The sequence below is a fragment of the Monodelphis domestica genome, chromosome 7 (assembly GCF_027887165.1).
Source record: "Monodelphis domestica isolate mMonDom1 chromosome 7, mMonDom1.pri, whole genome shotgun sequence".
Lineage (NCBI taxonomy): Eukaryota > Metazoa > Chordata > Mammalia > Didelphimorphia > Didelphidae > Monodelphis > Monodelphis domestica.
In genome coordinates this window covers 264,682,811-264,699,426 of record NC_077233.1, presented here as the reverse complement: position 1 = coordinate 264,699,426, position 16,616 = coordinate 264,682,811, and the positions used below count along the sequence as shown (strand labels likewise).

The 16,616-nt window shown below is 41.9% G+C and overlaps 1 protein-coding gene across 1 annotated transcript in view; it reads right to left on the bottom strand.

Annotated features, from left to right (window-relative positions):
- LOC100016794 (integrin alpha-X) overlaps positions 1-16,616 on the bottom strand; it is a 36,672-nt gene that overhangs the window by 17,303 nt on the left and 2,753 nt on the right. The window contains exons 2-13 of the mRNA XM_007497978.3: positions 13,034-13,139; positions 12,351-12,454; positions 11,809-11,879; positions 11,457-11,571; positions 8,215-8,345; positions 6,628-6,773; positions 6,002-6,155; positions 5,543-5,693; positions 5,047-5,120; positions 4,734-4,863; positions 4,450-4,592; positions 4,101-4,241 (exon numbers count right to left, since the gene is read on the bottom strand). Of these exons, the coding sequence (XP_007498040.2) occupies positions 4,101-4,241; positions 4,450-4,592; positions 4,734-4,863; positions 5,047-5,120; positions 5,543-5,693; positions 6,002-6,155; positions 6,628-6,773; positions 8,215-8,345; positions 11,457-11,571; positions 11,809-11,879; positions 12,351-12,454; positions 13,034-13,139 (1,466 nt within the window). The remainder of the gene's footprint in view (positions 1-4,100; positions 4,242-4,449; positions 4,593-4,733; positions 4,864-5,046; positions 5,121-5,542; positions 5,694-6,001; positions 6,156-6,627; positions 6,774-8,214; positions 8,346-11,456; positions 11,572-11,808; positions 11,880-12,350; positions 12,455-13,033; positions 13,140-16,616) is intronic.

Genomic DNA, 16,616 nt, shown 5'->3' with positions numbered 1-16,616 from the left:
CGTTGACTCATATCCAGCTTGCAATCCACTAAAATTCTCAGACTTGCTCCATTTTGTGTGTGTGTGTGTGTCCTACGTGTAAGACTATATCTATGCCTATTAAGTTCGGCTGTATTCGGTTTGGTCCAATGTTCTAGACTGTGGAGGTCTTTGGGGATCTCCATTCTGTCATCCGACATATGTCAGCTCTTCATTCAGTCCAGTGTTCTACCCTGTCAATAAGTTTTTGAATGCTGACTTTATTGTCCAGTGTTATTAACTATATATTCCTCCCAACTTTGTGTCATCTGTCACTGATAAGCATAACAACGCTGACACTGTACGCGCTAATACAATTAGGGTATTAGCTCTCTCATGGGTAGTGTATAGAATGCCCAGTCTGGAGTCAGGAAGACCTGAGTTCAAATCTGATCTGACACTTATTAGAGCTTTGTGACCCCTGGGGTAAAATGAACTGGAGAAAGAAATATCCAATATCTTTGCCAAGAAAACCCCAAATGGGCTCATCATGGGTTGGACTTAACTGAACAACAATTAACTACCTCCCCCAGCTATGATCATCTGTTATTTTTGGTTAGGATGAACCCTATGCTTTTCTTCATATAATTAAGTGGCTTGGTGGACAGAGAACAAAGACGAGTTCAAATCCAGGATCAGACACTAGCTGTGTAACCTTGGGCAAGTCACATTGTCTGACTACCTCAGTTTCCTTATTTGTTAAATGGGGATAATAATAGCAACCTACCTCCCAGGGTTGGTGTGGGACTAAAATGAGATAATATTTGTAAAGTGCGTAGCATGGTGTCTGGCACACTTTAGGCTGTATATATGCATCAACTATTATTATTATTAAATCACAGCTAAAAATAATAAGCTGCACAGAGTCACAGACATATCTCTGGGGTGCTCAGGGAGTTCTCTTCAGGTTGCTATTGGCCATTAATGATTATTTTGGTTCCAGTAATTCAACTAGTTTTAAATTCAGTGAATTGAACTATCCAGTATGATCTGGCACACATCTTTCCACTATTTTCTACAAGTATGGCATGAAACACTTTGTCAGATACCGCCCTTAATCCATCAGTCTAGAATCACTGCTCATAGAGGGAAATGGGATTTATCTGGGGGGAAGCCATGTAAGCTCTCTGTGATCATAACTTCCTTTTCTAGGAAGTCTCTATTCATCCCTTTAATAATACATCTGAAGGGCAGCTAGGTAGCAGAGTAGATAAAATACCAAGCCCGGAGTCAGAAGGACCAGGGTTCAAATCTGCCCTTGGCCACAAAGATACTATGTGTCAAAAATGACACTAAAACTAAAATTTTACATTATTGTGGTCATCACGTACATGGTTCCACTGGTTTGGATTGCTTTGCTCTGCTCAGTTTGTAGAATTCTTTCAATGTTTTCCTGCTTTTTTCATCTTTATAATTTTTATGGCATACCAATATTCCATTATACTCATATTCTATATTTTAGTCAAAAACTTTGATTTTGGTATACCAAAACATTTTTAGCAACAGTTTTTTCCTAAAATCAAAGTTTTATATATATATATATATATATATATATGTATACACATAGAGATAGATAGATAGATAGATAGATAGATAGATAGATAGATAGATAGATAGATAGATAGATAGATGGATGGATAGATGGATAGATAGATAGATAGATAGATAGATAGATAGATAGATAGATAGATAGATAGATAGATAGATAGATACTTCCCAGCTGTGTGATCCTGGGCAAGTCACTTAACCCAAATTGCCTAGCTCTTGCCACTCTTCTGTCTTAGAATTGATATGAAAAAGGAAAGGTTTGTTTGTTTTTTAAATGCATTCTGGAATTTTGGTGGAATTTGAATTCAGATTCACTGGTTTACAATTTATCGGCTCTCCTTTCCCCTTCTTTAGAAAATGGGAATATTTGGTCTTTTCCTATCTATGGAACCTCTCCTATTTTCTATAATCTTTCAAAGATCATTAATAGTGCCACTCAGAAGGAAGAAAAGAAAAATAGAATGCTAACAAATATACACTAACAAAACAGGAAAAGACAGGATTTATAAATTGAATATGCATTCTAAAAATTAAAAAGCCAACAAGTAAACAAAACTAAAATAAGTATGAAATGACATATTAACAATTAGAGAATTCATTGAAAACAAAAAACCTCCACAGAAATATTAAACTAAAAGCCAGTTCTTTGAAAAGACCAATACATTTGATAGCCTTTTAGCTAATCTGATTAAAAAGAGAGAAGAAAATCAAATCAATAAAATCATAAGGGGAAATTAGATGGCTCAGTGGATAGAAAGAAAGTCAGGACTGGAGACAGGAGGATCTAGGTTCAAATCTGATCTCAGATACTTCCTAGCTGGGCAAGTCACTTAACCCCAATTGCCCAACCCTTACTTATTTAGTATGGATTTTAAGATAGAAGTTAGAAAAAAAAAGAAAAACAGAAAAAGCAAATGAGCAAGGTGAAATCAATACAAAAGCAGGAGAAATTACAAATAAGTAATCAGAACCTGTCATATCCAGTTATGTGCTAGTAACATTGATAAAAATTGAGCACACAAAAGAAATAGGTTAAATAGGGAAGGGGCAGTGAGGTGGCTCCGTGAATTGAGAGCCAGGCCTAGAGACAGGAGGTCCTGGGTTCAAATCTAGCCTATGGCACTTCCTAGCTATATGAGCCTGGGCAAGTCACTTAACTCCCATTACCTAGCCCTTACCTCTTCTGCTGTGGAATCAATAGTCAGTATTAATTCTAAGAAGGAATGTAAGGATTAAAAAAGAAAAAAGAAATAGGGGAACACCTTCAAAAATACAAACTACCTAAATCATCAGAAGATTAGATAGAGATCTGAAGTAAGGCACTCTCAGAAAAAGAAATAGCCATAAGAGAAATACCAAAGAAAGCCCCACTAACTTTGCTTCATCTCAGCACCTAGTTCTTGCATTAGAATGTGATCTGCCTGTGCCTGGGGATCCAGATGGGCCAAATGCTCTCCCTACCTTCTTACCTCGGGTTTTGACTCCCTATTGACCATTTTGTTATGCTCTCCAGGACAGAGATCACTTTTCTTGGCTGAGAAAGCTGAAGCTAAATGTGAGTTAAGTAGTTTTCCACAATCCAATACTACCATCCTATCTAGTGCAAAGAGTGGTCCTTTCCTTGGTCTCCTCCTTTCTCCAGTGCCTATATGTGTGTCAATAAGTAAAAGAGGGTATGGATGAAAATCGGTGTATATTAAAAACATAGAACATGCATCTGCACATGTAAATTTCATGTATATAACACGTATGTATCCTCGGCTTGTGTCTTATCTTATATGTGTGTGTGCATTTATATATGAACATATTTTATAATACACAAACATACTATTACATCTATAGTCTCCTTCCCTTTTGTTGTTTTTAATTGTTTGATTTTGCTGTTTTTAACATGTGGGGCCTCTGCATGTACATATGTATATGTATCCAAGCACATATAGAGCCACAATTACATATATAAACATGCGCAACTTTTATATACATACACAATTTATATATATATATATATATATATATATATATATATATATATATATCTTTGTTATCCTGGGCTCATTCTCTGATTTAGTCCTGACACTAGTCTTGGAGGTGCTTCTGCCTTCTATCCACACCATTTAAAAATCTAAATGGACTAATGAATTTTCTCTGTGAATTCACCTTAGTCTCTTTGTTTATTTATTTATTTGTTTATTCATTCATTTGCTTGTTTGTTTTTTACTTATTTATTTACTTAGTTCCTTATTTGTTTGCTTATTTATTTGCATGCTTATCATTTATTTACTTACTTGTTTGTTTGTTAAACCCTTCCTTTCCATTTTAGAATTAATACTGTATATGGGTTTCAAGGCAGAAGAGCAGTAAGGGCAAGGCAATGGGGGTTAAGTGACTTGCTCAGGGTCACACAGCTAGGAAGGTCTCTAGGGCTGGCTCTCAGTTCACTGAGCCACCCAGCTGCCCCTCTCTTTAGTCTCTTTAGAGGCGTCTTTAGACAATTCCCCTCACTAAACTCCCATCCCCACCTCTAACCTCCTTACCTGAACAGGTAATACGCAGATGGACACCTGGCCTCCATGGTTCTGTTCATAGTAATGGGGAGCTCCAATGAGGATCAGGTCAGTGTTGCTATCTCTGTTGACATCCACAGGACAGAGTGTGGCCCCAAAATAGGAGCCAATCTGAGGAGACAGAAGCGGAAATTACGTTCTCCTCCCACTCCCAAGGAAAAGAGCCACTTTCATGCCTGTGTCTCCTAAGGACAAAAGTCTTCTTGGAGCCCCTCCCAATACCTAGACTGCTCTCCCTCTCATAGAACTCATAGAACTTTTTCTCCCCTTGCCAGAGCTGCCCCTTCTTCCGTGTAACCCCAGGTTCTGAGTTCTTTACCTGTGTCCCTTTGACCTCAGCCTTCTGTTCCCAGGTTCCACGTCTATTGATGAAGAGCACAACCTTCCCTACGTGCTGGTATCGGGGGGCTCCCAGGACAAGACTTGGAGCAATATTCCAAATGAATGCTTCAGTAGCATAACCTGAAAAGACAAAACTTCAGTCTCAAGCTTGACCCCCATAATGTTCTTCGTCAAGCCAATCTCTTCCCAGACCCCCACTTCCAACCCTTCTTGGTCCCATCCCCTTAGTTCTTTTCTTCTTCCCAGCCTCTCCATACTCACCCAGGTAAGCATCGTTCATGTCCTTATCCTCACTGGATGCCTTGATATAGGTGGAGGATCCAGTTAGGGAGTACAAGAAGACGCCCCCTGACCAGTCAAAGCTTCCCACGGCTCCAAGGGCTGGCCCTTCCTGGAAGAAAGCTTTTCAGAGCTGGGGATATTTGGAGAATGAAGATACACTCTCCCAAACAGAGGTGCCTATCGTTGATTGGCCAGCTTTCTTCTGAGCCTTTCTCTTCCTTTCCTCTCTTCCCTTCCTTCTCCCTCCTCTCCCCTATCACCCTGCCCCACCTAGTGAGGGGTCCGCACTCACCGGTGTGACTGCCACACTGAAGCCCTCCTGAGACATTTCATGCTGGAAGGAGATACTGTCCCTGGACTGAGTACCTGTGAAGAGTAAAGGTGCTTAAATGTTTGATGGAAAGGAATGTGGATAGTGAAGGGAGAGGGGCATGAGGTTTGGCAGTGTGTGGCGTGCAATGGCTAGGATGGGGGATTCAGTATATTTCTAGATTTTGTAGGGAAGGAAGGAAACAAGTATTTATTAGTTACCTACTATATGCCAGGAATCAGCTAAGCACTTTCAATAATCCTGCTGTCAGGGTCCTCATTTTACCAGGGAGGAAAACAGGGTGTGCCCAGGATCACACAACTAGAAAGTGCCTGATTTGAATTCAGGTTTTCCTGATTCCGGAGCCATTGCTCTAGCCACTGAAGAAACTTGGACTAGGGACAGGATGCCTACATCATGGAAGACGGGTTTTGGGGAGGAAACATTTTAAGGGCTCAGGACTAGGGCTCTGACTTACCCTCAATGGCAAAGATCTTTTCTTTTAGCTGGTTTTGAATGTTGCTGAGTGCTCCAAAGTTGTCAACCCAGAATATGTGATCCTTTGAGGGTTCTGATGCTATTTCTTCTAGTTCTTGTCTGGAGGATGGACGTTCAAAGGCCTCTCCCACCTTCAACGAGGAAGAAGAGGGTTAGAGCTACAGGAAAAAGGTCCTCATCGCAGGAAGTTCTGGGGGGGGGAGGGGTGTAAGGCTCATATCTTCCAAGATAGGACAAGATTTGCATACTCTTGAGAAAAGGCAGGTGGGTGAGTGATAAGGAAGTTGGACTTGACAGAGGGCCTTACCACTGGAGGACACAAAGAGAGGAAGAGGCTGCCCCCATTTTGGAAAAAAAAAGCTATGAGAGAGAAGTTTATTTGTGACTTGGATAGGAAAGAGAAGAGATTTGGGGAGAAGATTTTGAGGTCCCTCTGTACCCCAATTGCATATCTGATTATTCCAGCTTTCTCTGCTATAGGGATGACTTGACTATATTCCAAGGGGTCATCATATTTCTCTCCATCCGTGATGACGATGAGGATCTTAGTGGCGTATTGCCGTGCTCCACGTGTTTTCTGAAAGAGTTCATTTCTGCCCAGGGAAGAAAGAGGATCAAGTTCTTGTGGAGAGTTCATGCCTACTGAGATTGACCCTAGGTTAGAAAACTCATTAGGTCGAGAAACATATTTGACCGCAGGGAAAGAATGAGCAGGAACACAACTACTCCAAGGAGGAAAGAGACCCAGCCCAACCACACTTCAACACTGAAACATAACCAAGACTGGGAGGAATGGGACAACACTATTCTTACGGCTGAATCATTCAGCTCTTCCTAAACTAAGTGAAGGAGATCTGGTCCTGAATAAGGTTCCAGTCCCAGGGACATCGGGAAAGTGGGCTTTTTTTTTTTTCCATCTCTTCTCCCCTACTTTCCAGAGTTGCTCCTTTCTATCAAGACAGGAACAGTGTCTATCATTCCAAAATCTCCCTTGATACTCCCAGCAGAGAGCAAGGCAGCTGTACTAGAATGGAGTTAGACTTGGCCTGGCAGAAGGAGACTTACATGACTTTTTTGATGCCTGAGGCAGTTTTTGTCACTCCACTCAGTTGAGTAATTTCGTCCACCAGTCTTCTAGGATCATGACTGTTCTTGAATTTTTCAAATGTGAAATGTATTTTGAAATTGCTTGCAAACTGCATCAGGGAAAACTGTGGAAACCAAAAGCCCTTGAGATCACTCTGTTCACATTTTGTTGGGTGGTAAAGGACATAAAGCTGCATCAGTCAATTCACTTTTATTAGATGCCTATATGTGTATCAGGCATTGTGCTAAACACTGGGATACAAAGAGGCAAAAGACTACTCGTGTCCTAATAATCTAATGGAGAAGAAAACAAGCAAACAATTACATACCAATAAGCTACATATATGTGTGTGTGTGTGTATAATAAGTAGGGAATAATTAAAAGGGGAGAGGCACTAGGATTAAGGGCCTGAGAAAGGCTTCCTGAAGGAGATGAGATTTTAGCTGAGACTTAAAGGAATCCAAATAGGTGGTAAGCAGAAAGCAGGAATGGGAGCTTTCTAGGAATGAAGGTCACTCAGAGAAAATGCCTGGAGTTCAGAGATGGAGTGTCTTGTTCATAAGAGAGCAAGAAAGCCAGTATCATGGAATATGTATTATATGAATAAGTGCCAAGGAGTACAGGGTGAGAAACCTGGAAACCTAAGATGGGGCAAGACTATAAGGGACTTTGAATCCCCAAAAGAGATTTTGAATTTGATCCTACAGGTAGCCATGGACTTTATTGAATAGCAAAATGACACGGTTTAGGGAAATGATTTAAGGAAATCTCTATGGTGACTAAATGAAGGATGAATTGGAGTGGGGAAAGATCTGAGGCAGGCTGTTGTGATAGTCCAGGTGTGAGATGATAAAGGTTTGCACCAGAGGGGTGACAATGTCAGAGATGAGATAGGATGTATCTGAGAGATGTTGCAAAAGTGAAGGATATATGGGGGAATCGCTGGTGAAGAGTTAAGGATGACATCCAGGTTACAAGCCTAAAGGACTCAGAGAGTATGGCGTTGCTCTTGACAATAAGGGAACATTTAGTATCAGGGAAAAGGTTTTGGGGGAAAGATAATGAGTTTGGTTTTGGATGTGTTGAGTTTAAGGTGTCAAGTGGACATCAAGGTTGAGATGTCTGAAAGGATTGGAGAACAGAAGAGAGGTGTGGGAAGGATTGGGAGGTTTAAAAGAATTGGCAGCATGGAGATGGTCATTAAATCCTTGAAAGCTAATGAGATCACCAAGCAGGAAGTATAGGAGAAGAAAAGAGTCCAGGACAGAAACCAGCAGTACACTTATGATTAGAAGGTATGATCCGAATGAGGATTCAGCAAAGGAGACTGAGGAGTGGTGTGATTGGGAGGAGGAAAACCCCAAGACCAGGTGTGGGAAATGTGTATGTATAGGTAAACTGAGTCAGCCGTGATCACTTCCTTGATATCAACAACTGAATGGAAACCTGAGAAGAAAGGTCTTCCTGCATGGCCCAATACCTGCCTATCTATTATGCTCCTTGATTTGTGTCCTCCAGTTTCCCTCCACATAACCAAACTAAGGTAGTCTGTCCCAGCAGCTTACCTGTGTGCTGGGTTTTTCAAACTGACTTATCATAGCTTTTACAAAGTTTTTCATTTTCTGGAAGTCAGAAGAAGAAATGCTTCCAGAGCCATCAATCAGGAAGGCAATATCAGTGTCCTGTTTGGGACACTCTGGAAGAGAGAAGAAGGGTAAGAATATGAAAGATTATTTTGTAAGCTGTTACTGTACCAGATCATTATTGTCATGCCTATTTCACCAGAGCTACCCACTTCCCAGCTGGGTGGTTCAATGGATAGTGTAGGGCGTGGAGTAAGGAAAACCTGAGTTCAAATCCAGCCTCAGACACTTACAAGCTCTGTGACCCTGGGTGAGTCATTTAGGTTGCTTGCCTCATTTTCCTTCATTGTGAAATGGGGACCTTGGAGAAAGAAATGGCAAACCACTCTAGTATCTTTGCCAAGAAAACTTCATTAAAAAAAGGATCATGAAGAATCTGACAGGACTTAACAACTCACTTCCCTTCATTAACGTTAGCACTAGAATATATTCTTCAGGCCTTTCCCATCCCCTATCAGAAAAAAAAAAAGACAGGATTGTAGATGGAAGAGGCCTTCAACCGGGGCGCTTTAAAAATAGAGAAAAAGTCCCAAAGAGAAGTTGAGGTAGTGTCAGAGCTAAATTTAGTTCCTCTAACACCAACCCAGTCAGTCCTCTTTCCCACTTTAGTTCCCTTATTTCTCTTTCTCTTCTCTCTACCAATAAAGTCTTCTCCTCCAAAAGTCTTCCCCTTTCAAATTCAGAGCCCGTCCCACTCAACCAAATACAGGTATCCACTCCACTCTGCTGGAACTCAGCTTCCTTCTTCTCAAGGCAGGAAGGAGGCCTTCAACCCCTTCCAAAGCACAAGGGAAGCCCTCTCCATCAGAATGGGAGGAGTTCCTTCTCTTGTTTCAATCCCCTTCTAGGTGTCAAACAGGGGAGGGTCTGGCTATAAAAACTAAAGGAAAGAGTCCTTTTCCTCAAAGAACTTATTATGATATTCCCTGGGAGTGCATCAAGGGCCTCTTGACGTTCAGAAGGAATGCCCTCGAAGTCGAAAATATTCCAATCTGAAACTTCCATCCTCTCTATTCTGTCTGGGGCTCAAGAGAGTGGTGATGGGACCCAAGCTTGGATCAGGTACCCTGTATTGATGGCTTCTCCCAAACTGGATTACCTACCTTTTCCTGGCTACCTGCATATTCCCAGAGTTGAATGCCCAGCCCAGAAGGGACCTGCTCTTGTCAGTCTGGGACATGTGTACTAATCATGAGCATCATGTCCTATAGAATGAGGGATTCAGACCAGCTGGCACTTTGAGCTCTCAGCCTATGATCTGTGTTCTTGGAGGGTAGTTGAAGGTCCACTCTCTGTCCTCTCCCTCTCCTCCAGGCAGGTCAGTGACACAGTAGATAGTGCTTGGAGGCAGCAAGTTGTCCTTCAATCATGTCCGGAGGCAAATGGGTTAAATGACTTGCCCAGGGTCAAACAGCTAGTAAATGTCTGAGGCTGGATTTGAACTTATAAAGAAAGATGAGTCTTCCTGATTTCAGGCTTGGCACTCTATCCTAGCTGCCCTTACTCGGTAAGTCCTGTGTTCAAATCCAGTCTCAGAAATTTTCTAGCTGTGTGAGATACTGAGCAAGTCACTTAATCTCTGTCTGCCCCAGTTTCCTCACCTGGAAAATGGGAGTCTTAACAACACCTGCCTCACAAGGTTACTGCAAGGATCAAATGAGGTAATATTTAGAAAGCTCCTGGCACATAGTAGGTGCTTAATAAATACTTGTTCCCTCCTCTCTTTGAAATTTCCTTCCATTTACACAGGACCTATCTTGTTCTTTGCATGCTGTCTCCTCCATTAGAATGAGAGATCTTTCTTGTTTTGTGGGTGTCCCCAGCACTTGGCACAGGATATGACTGACACGTAAGAAGGACTTAACATGAATGCTTGTTGACTGACTACTTATGACTCCCCATCCAAGACATCCCATCCCTCTACTCTGTGCCTTTGTGGGGTCTCTTCCCCTCTGCCTGGAATGAATGTACTCCCTTCTCATCTTTGCCTTTCAGAGCTTACCTCCCCGGTTTCCTTCAAGGCTCAGCTCAGGTGCCCCCTCCACCCTGAGACCCATAATGACCACCCTCCCCTGAAATGACACAACATTCACGTTGTCTCTATTGAGTACTTACTTATCTGCAAACATCTCTCCCTAATGGAACCTGAGCTCCGTGAGTGCAAGGGCTGCTTTTTAAACTGTAAACTCTTCTCTTCCATCTTAGAATCAACACTGTGCATTGGTTCCAAGGCAGAAGAGCTGTAAGGACTTGGTGATGGGGGTTGAGTGACTTTCCCAGGGTCACACAGCTGGAATGTGTTCACCTTGCTGCTCTACCTAATTTTTGTCATTTGTTCTCAGCACTTAAACCAGAACCTTGTTCAGCCATGTCTGATTCTTCTTGACCCCATGGACTGTAGCTATCCATGGGGTTTTCTTGGCAAGGATACAGGAGTGGTTTACCATTTCCTTCTCCAGGGGATTCTTTTGTCAGGCAATTGAGGTTAAGTGACTTGTCTAGGGTCACAGAGATAGGAAGTATCTGAGGTCTGATTTGAATTCAGATCTTTCTAGCACTCTATCCATTGAGCAATTTTTCTGTCTCCTAAGCATACAGAGGGTTAAGTGACTTTCCCAAGGTCCACAGAGCTAGGAAGTATCTGAAGCCTGTTTTGAACTCAGAGCTTTTTTTTTTTTAACCCTTATCTTCCATCTTGTAATCAATACTGTGTATTGGTTCCAAGGCAGAAGAGTGGTAAGGGCTAGGCAATGGAGGTTAAGTGACTTGCCCATCGTCACACAGGTAGGAAGTGTCTGAGGTCAAATTTGAATCCAGGACCTCCCATCTCTGGGCCTGACTCTCAATCCACTGAGCTACCCAGCTGCCCCCTGAACTTAGATCTTTTTGACTCCAGGTTCAGTGCTGTTAATCACCGAGTCACAGTTGCCTCTGTAGGGCACATAGTAGTGGTTTAATAAGTGCTTATTCTATGAATGAATACTCTTCAGTATTCTTCCCTTTCCCCTTCCCATCAGGAGTATCCATGATCAGGTGGCTCAGTAAATAGACACGAGGTTCTGGATTCAAATTTGACCTCAAAAACTATTGCTGATCATTGCACAATAATTTTAACTATTACAATATCTTCCACAAAGGATTAGAGCCTCCACATAGTGACTCACTTTGTAGGGCTGCTGGGTACTTCTGACGTTGCTGCAGGTTTGAATTCAACACAAAACAGAAACCTTTCATATACGTGTTCACCCCACAGGCTTGGTGTATTGTGGGTCCACAGGCCTGAGGAGGCAAAAGAAGGCTTTGAAGGGTCGATGGAGCCCAGGGGTTCCACCTGAGCTCTAACCTGTGTTCCCCAGCCCCAAACTCTTCCTAACCTCTATTACCTGCTCTTCTTCCCAATCCCCTCCTCTGAGCTTCCCTGGCTTCCTTCAAGTCCCAGCTAAAATCCCACCTTTCCCAATCCCCCTTCATTCCAGTCTTCCCTCCATTATCCTCCTGTGACCCAGGCCAACTCACCAGAATCTGTGAAGGCTTTGTACTAGCTGTTAGAGAAAGCCCCAGGGACATATCCACTGCCTCTGGAGGGACTGGAGAGACACAGAGCATATAGAGCGCATGAGACGAGAGAGGTGAGCCCCTTGGGCTTCTGCAAAGTGTATAGTACAGTGGAAAGTAGAATGGTTTGGGACTTGGAGGATGAAGGCTCAAATCCCAGGTCTGCCACCTGTGAGACCTAGAACAAGTTACTTAATCCCCCAGGGCCTCAGTTTTCTCCTCTGTAAAAGAAGACTGGATTAGAAGTCCTTTCCATCTCTAAAGCTATGAGGCTATCGTTCTGAGAGATGTGAGAAATTAAAGAGAAGATACTGGGGGGGGGGGCAGTGATGGGGCAGGGAGAGTGGGCAGAGGCTGATGAATTAAGGAATGGAAAGCCCAAAGTCTGAATTCCAGTAGAAGCATCAAGTCTCTAAAACAGAACAAAAGCTCAAGGACAGGAGAGAGTTGGAAGCAGAAAGCAGGAGAGAGGTTATGCTCCCAGGACAGGAGCCTTTACTCACTGTGCATGGGGATGGGCTCACAATTCCTGATGCCATATTCACAGTTGTAGAGTTGGCCAGTCTGGTTAAAGGATGTCCTCTCCAGCGGGGCTCCTACCACCAAGCTGTGGGGAGAAGTAGAAATCTGGAGCTTAATGGAGAATCACAGAACTCTCATGACTAGGACCAGGGAGAATAGTCAACGTGGAGGACAAAGCCTTATCACCCCGAGAAATGTGGGAGGGGAGATTTACTTAGAATTCCTAGTGTTATTTTGAGAATGTTCCCAATTCCAATATAGAGACAAGGTTATTTGTGACTTTTTCTCCCTCCCAGAATAAGAGAAAACTTTTAAAAGAAGAGAATACTAGGGAAAATGAAGGCATGCGGAAGGGAAAGGGAGAGGGAAGAGTAAGTATATAGTATCTACTATGTGCTAGGGGCCAGGGTAGAATAAGTATATAGCACCTACTATGTGCCAGCCACTTTACAGTTATTAGCTCATTTTATCCTTGGAAAACCCCGCAGGGTAGGCGTTATTATTTGCCTCATTTTACAATTGAGGAAACAGGCAAATTTACCCAGGGTTGTAGTCAATATCTGAGTCTGGATTTAAATAGGTCTTCCTGATTCCATTATATCCATTGGGGCATTTAGCTATTAGCCTAAGCCACTTCCAAGTTACATTATGCCCATATCCTTACCGAGAACCCTCATACAGGACCACAGTATGCCCAAACTCAGCTCCATCTGCCTGGAAAATTGTAGGATATTCCGTGTCCAGGTTGAATGCATCAGAAGAGGCCAGAGCTAAAGAGAGGAGAGGAAAGCAATCAATAAACAAATGCCCGTCACTGTGTGTGCGAAGTGTTGGGACTACAAAGAAAGGAAGAAGACAAGGAGCTCAAGGAACTAGAAATCTAATGGGAGAGAGAACCTGAATACGGTTTTGTACAAATCAGTGACAAATAGGAAAAACTGGAAGTAATCAACAAAGGGAAGGTACTGGAATTAAGGGGGATTGAGGTAGGATTTTAGCTGGGACTTGAAGGAAGCCAGGGAAGCCTGGAGGTGGAGATGGGGAAGGAGAGCAGGCATGGAACAGCCAATGAAAATGCCCAGAGCTTGGAGGTGAAGTCTCTTGTTGAAAGAATAGTAAAGAGACCAGAGAATAATTTATTTTCCTGACCCTTACTCTGTCAGCTACTCATTTCAATTTATTTCTTTGTTTATTTTTTTAATGTTAATTTTTACGTTCTATCTTAAAATTGATATTAAGTATTACTTCTAAGGCAGAGGAGCAATAAGAGCTAGGTATTTGGGGGTTAAGTGACTTGCCCAGGGTCACACAGCTAGGAAGAGTCAGCTACTCAATTCAATTTAACTTAACTCATTAAATAAAAATACAAAAAAAATACAAAAAATACAAAATAAAAATACAAAAATACAAAAAATTACATGTTGTTTTATATAAAATAATTTAAAATTATAATATTTATCATATAGTGGTAAATATTATATAATATATAATAGTAATATTAAATATACACAGTAAATAATAAACAATAAAAATATAATTATTATATAATAATAAATATAATCTATAATTATTATAAACTCATAAAAATCCACTATGTGTAATACACTTGCTATATTTCCAAAGTAAGTTGGAATTTAGTTAGGAAGATGACTTGTCCAAAAACAAGTATTGTATAGCACATTATCTATCTTGTTCTATGTATTATATATCTTGACTTCTGCACTGGGGGAGGTAATTCTATGTTTGTGCAGTCTGAAATTCTCTTAACTTGGCACAGCCTAACGGTCCCCCTCTCCTTCTGTGTTGGAAACCCAAACCCTGTTTGTCTACACCATACCTTCTGATGCCTGGGCCCCTCTGTTCCTTCCCAGGCCATCTCTCTAGCACTAGTTACACTCTTCTCCTTTCCCCATCTTGACCCTTTGATGTTCTCTTGAGTTCCTTGTACCCTTATCGTATCACCCATCTTGCTCTGCCAAGTCTCAGCTTTGGGTCACTCCCACCATCTGCCATTATTGCTGACACACTACTGAAAAAAAAAACCAACCACTAGAAAAAAAAATAGGCCCCTCACCAAGAGAGGACAATCCCTTTATATCTCCCTGATTGAATCATTCTCCCAATCATCATGATGGCTTGGACAACTTTTCCTTCCCTCCTCAAACCTTTCACGTTTCTTCTCCCCAACCCTTTAGTTAAGAACCTTGCTTCATGAGGCCATTCACCAAGAACTCCCTCTTCTCTCCTCCTCATCGGATATTACCCATATCTCTTCCTTCACCCTTTTCTGAATAATGAGGGGGCCCTTTTTGCCAAGGAAAACTGCTCGATGGGAATAAGTGGTCCTATTCCACCCTTTCTTCTTTGGAAAATTATTCCCTTTATAAGGATAAACTGATCGCTCATCTTCATTTTCATCTTCTCTACTGGCTGCTTCCCTCCAGCCTAAAAATATACCCATCCCTTCTCCATCCTCTTCCTTTCTTGCATCTCATTGTCTGAATTCGGACTCCACCATCCAACCTAAACTCTCTTCACAGTTACTAACAGTCTTTTAATTGCCAGATCCAATGGCCTTTCCAAACCTCAACCTGTTTTATTTCTCTGCAATGTTTGACACTATTAATTGCTCTCTTCTTGACATTTTCTTCTCCCTCAGTTTTCATGACATGATTCCCTCTTCCTACCTATCTACTGAGTGTTCAGTTTCCTTCCCTATCCTCCACCCCCAACTTTTCAGTCTACTTAAAACCTTCCATCTCCTACCCCTGACCCCACTCTGAAACCCAGTGGTACTTGTTGGCCTCCTTGTTGTTTCTCAAATAAAGTACTCTTGGGTCTTCCTCCATATCTGCATTCTCTTCTTCATCCCTGGTTTCCTTCATGTCTGACCTAAAATCCCACTTTCTACCTGAAGCCCTTCCCAATGCCTTTTAATGCTAGTGTCTTCCCATTGCTGATCATTTCCAGTTTATTCTCTATATAAACTAGTGCCTGGTTGTTTGCCTCCTGTCTCCCTCTTTAGATTGAGCTCCTCAAAGCACGCACTATCTCGCCTGTCTCTGTATTCTTAGTGCAAGAAGACACACACACCATCCTAATTCCATGCTGTGCACTCTATCCACCGAGATGCTTTGGGAATCCGCTAAAAAGGCCCAGGTGCACTTCTGGGGGATTTATGGGAAAGAAGGCTCTCCACCTCCAGAGAAAGAACTGTTGGAGTAGGAATGCCGATGAAAACAGACCATTTTTCAATTGTTTATTTGAATTTAGGTTTGGGGGTTTTGGTTTTATGAGATCACTAACAAAAATAAACATCATGGAAATTTGTTTTATATGATAATACATCCATAACCCAGATCAAATTGTCTGCCAGCACCCAGAGGGGGAAGGAAGAGAGGAAGGGAGAGAAGATCTATCATGTTACTCGAGAAAACTTGTGTGGAAATTTGTTATAACACGTAATTGGTAATGAATAAATAAATATATTTTTTAAAAGATCCAAGTGCCATATTTACCTTTAAGTTGGAATCAAATTCTGGAGAGTCTCAGGAGTATAGATTTTATTCAGTAGGTGATGGGCAGCTATCAAAAGTTTTTAAATAAGGTAGACAGAACCGTCAGTGGGAGTAGGAAGGAGAAAAAAAGTCACAGATATTTCAAAGGTAGAACTAATAGAAATGGTAGCAATTAATTTTATATAAGAGAGGAATCAATGATGCTTTTTTATTTTTGAGGCAAGGGATCTGGGAAAATGGTGTTGCTACTAATGAAAATGAAATTTTTGGGAGCAGGTTTTTAGAAGAGGTGATAAGGGGGGCAGCTGGGTAGCTCAGTGGATTGAGAGCCAGGCCTAGAGACGGGAGGTCCTAGGTTCAAATCTGGCCTCAGACACTTCCCAGCTGTGTGGCCCTGGGCAAGTCACTTGACCCCCATTGGCTAGCCCTTACCACTCTTCTGCCTTGGAGCCAATACACAGTATTGATTCCAAGACAGAAGGTAAGGGTTTAAAAAAAAAAGAAAAGAAAAGGAGATAAGGTGCTATGGGGATAACCAGAAGAAGACACAGTTGGAAATGCAGATTTAAAGCCTGAAGAGACTTAAGCTGGAGATACATCATTCATACAAGCGACCATTGAAGTCATGGATGTGAAGAAGATTGCCAAGAATGAGAGTGGGGGGGGGGGCAGGAAGAGATGGAGAAGATGAGAGGTAAAGGAGGAAAGTGAGAGTAAAATTAAAAAAGA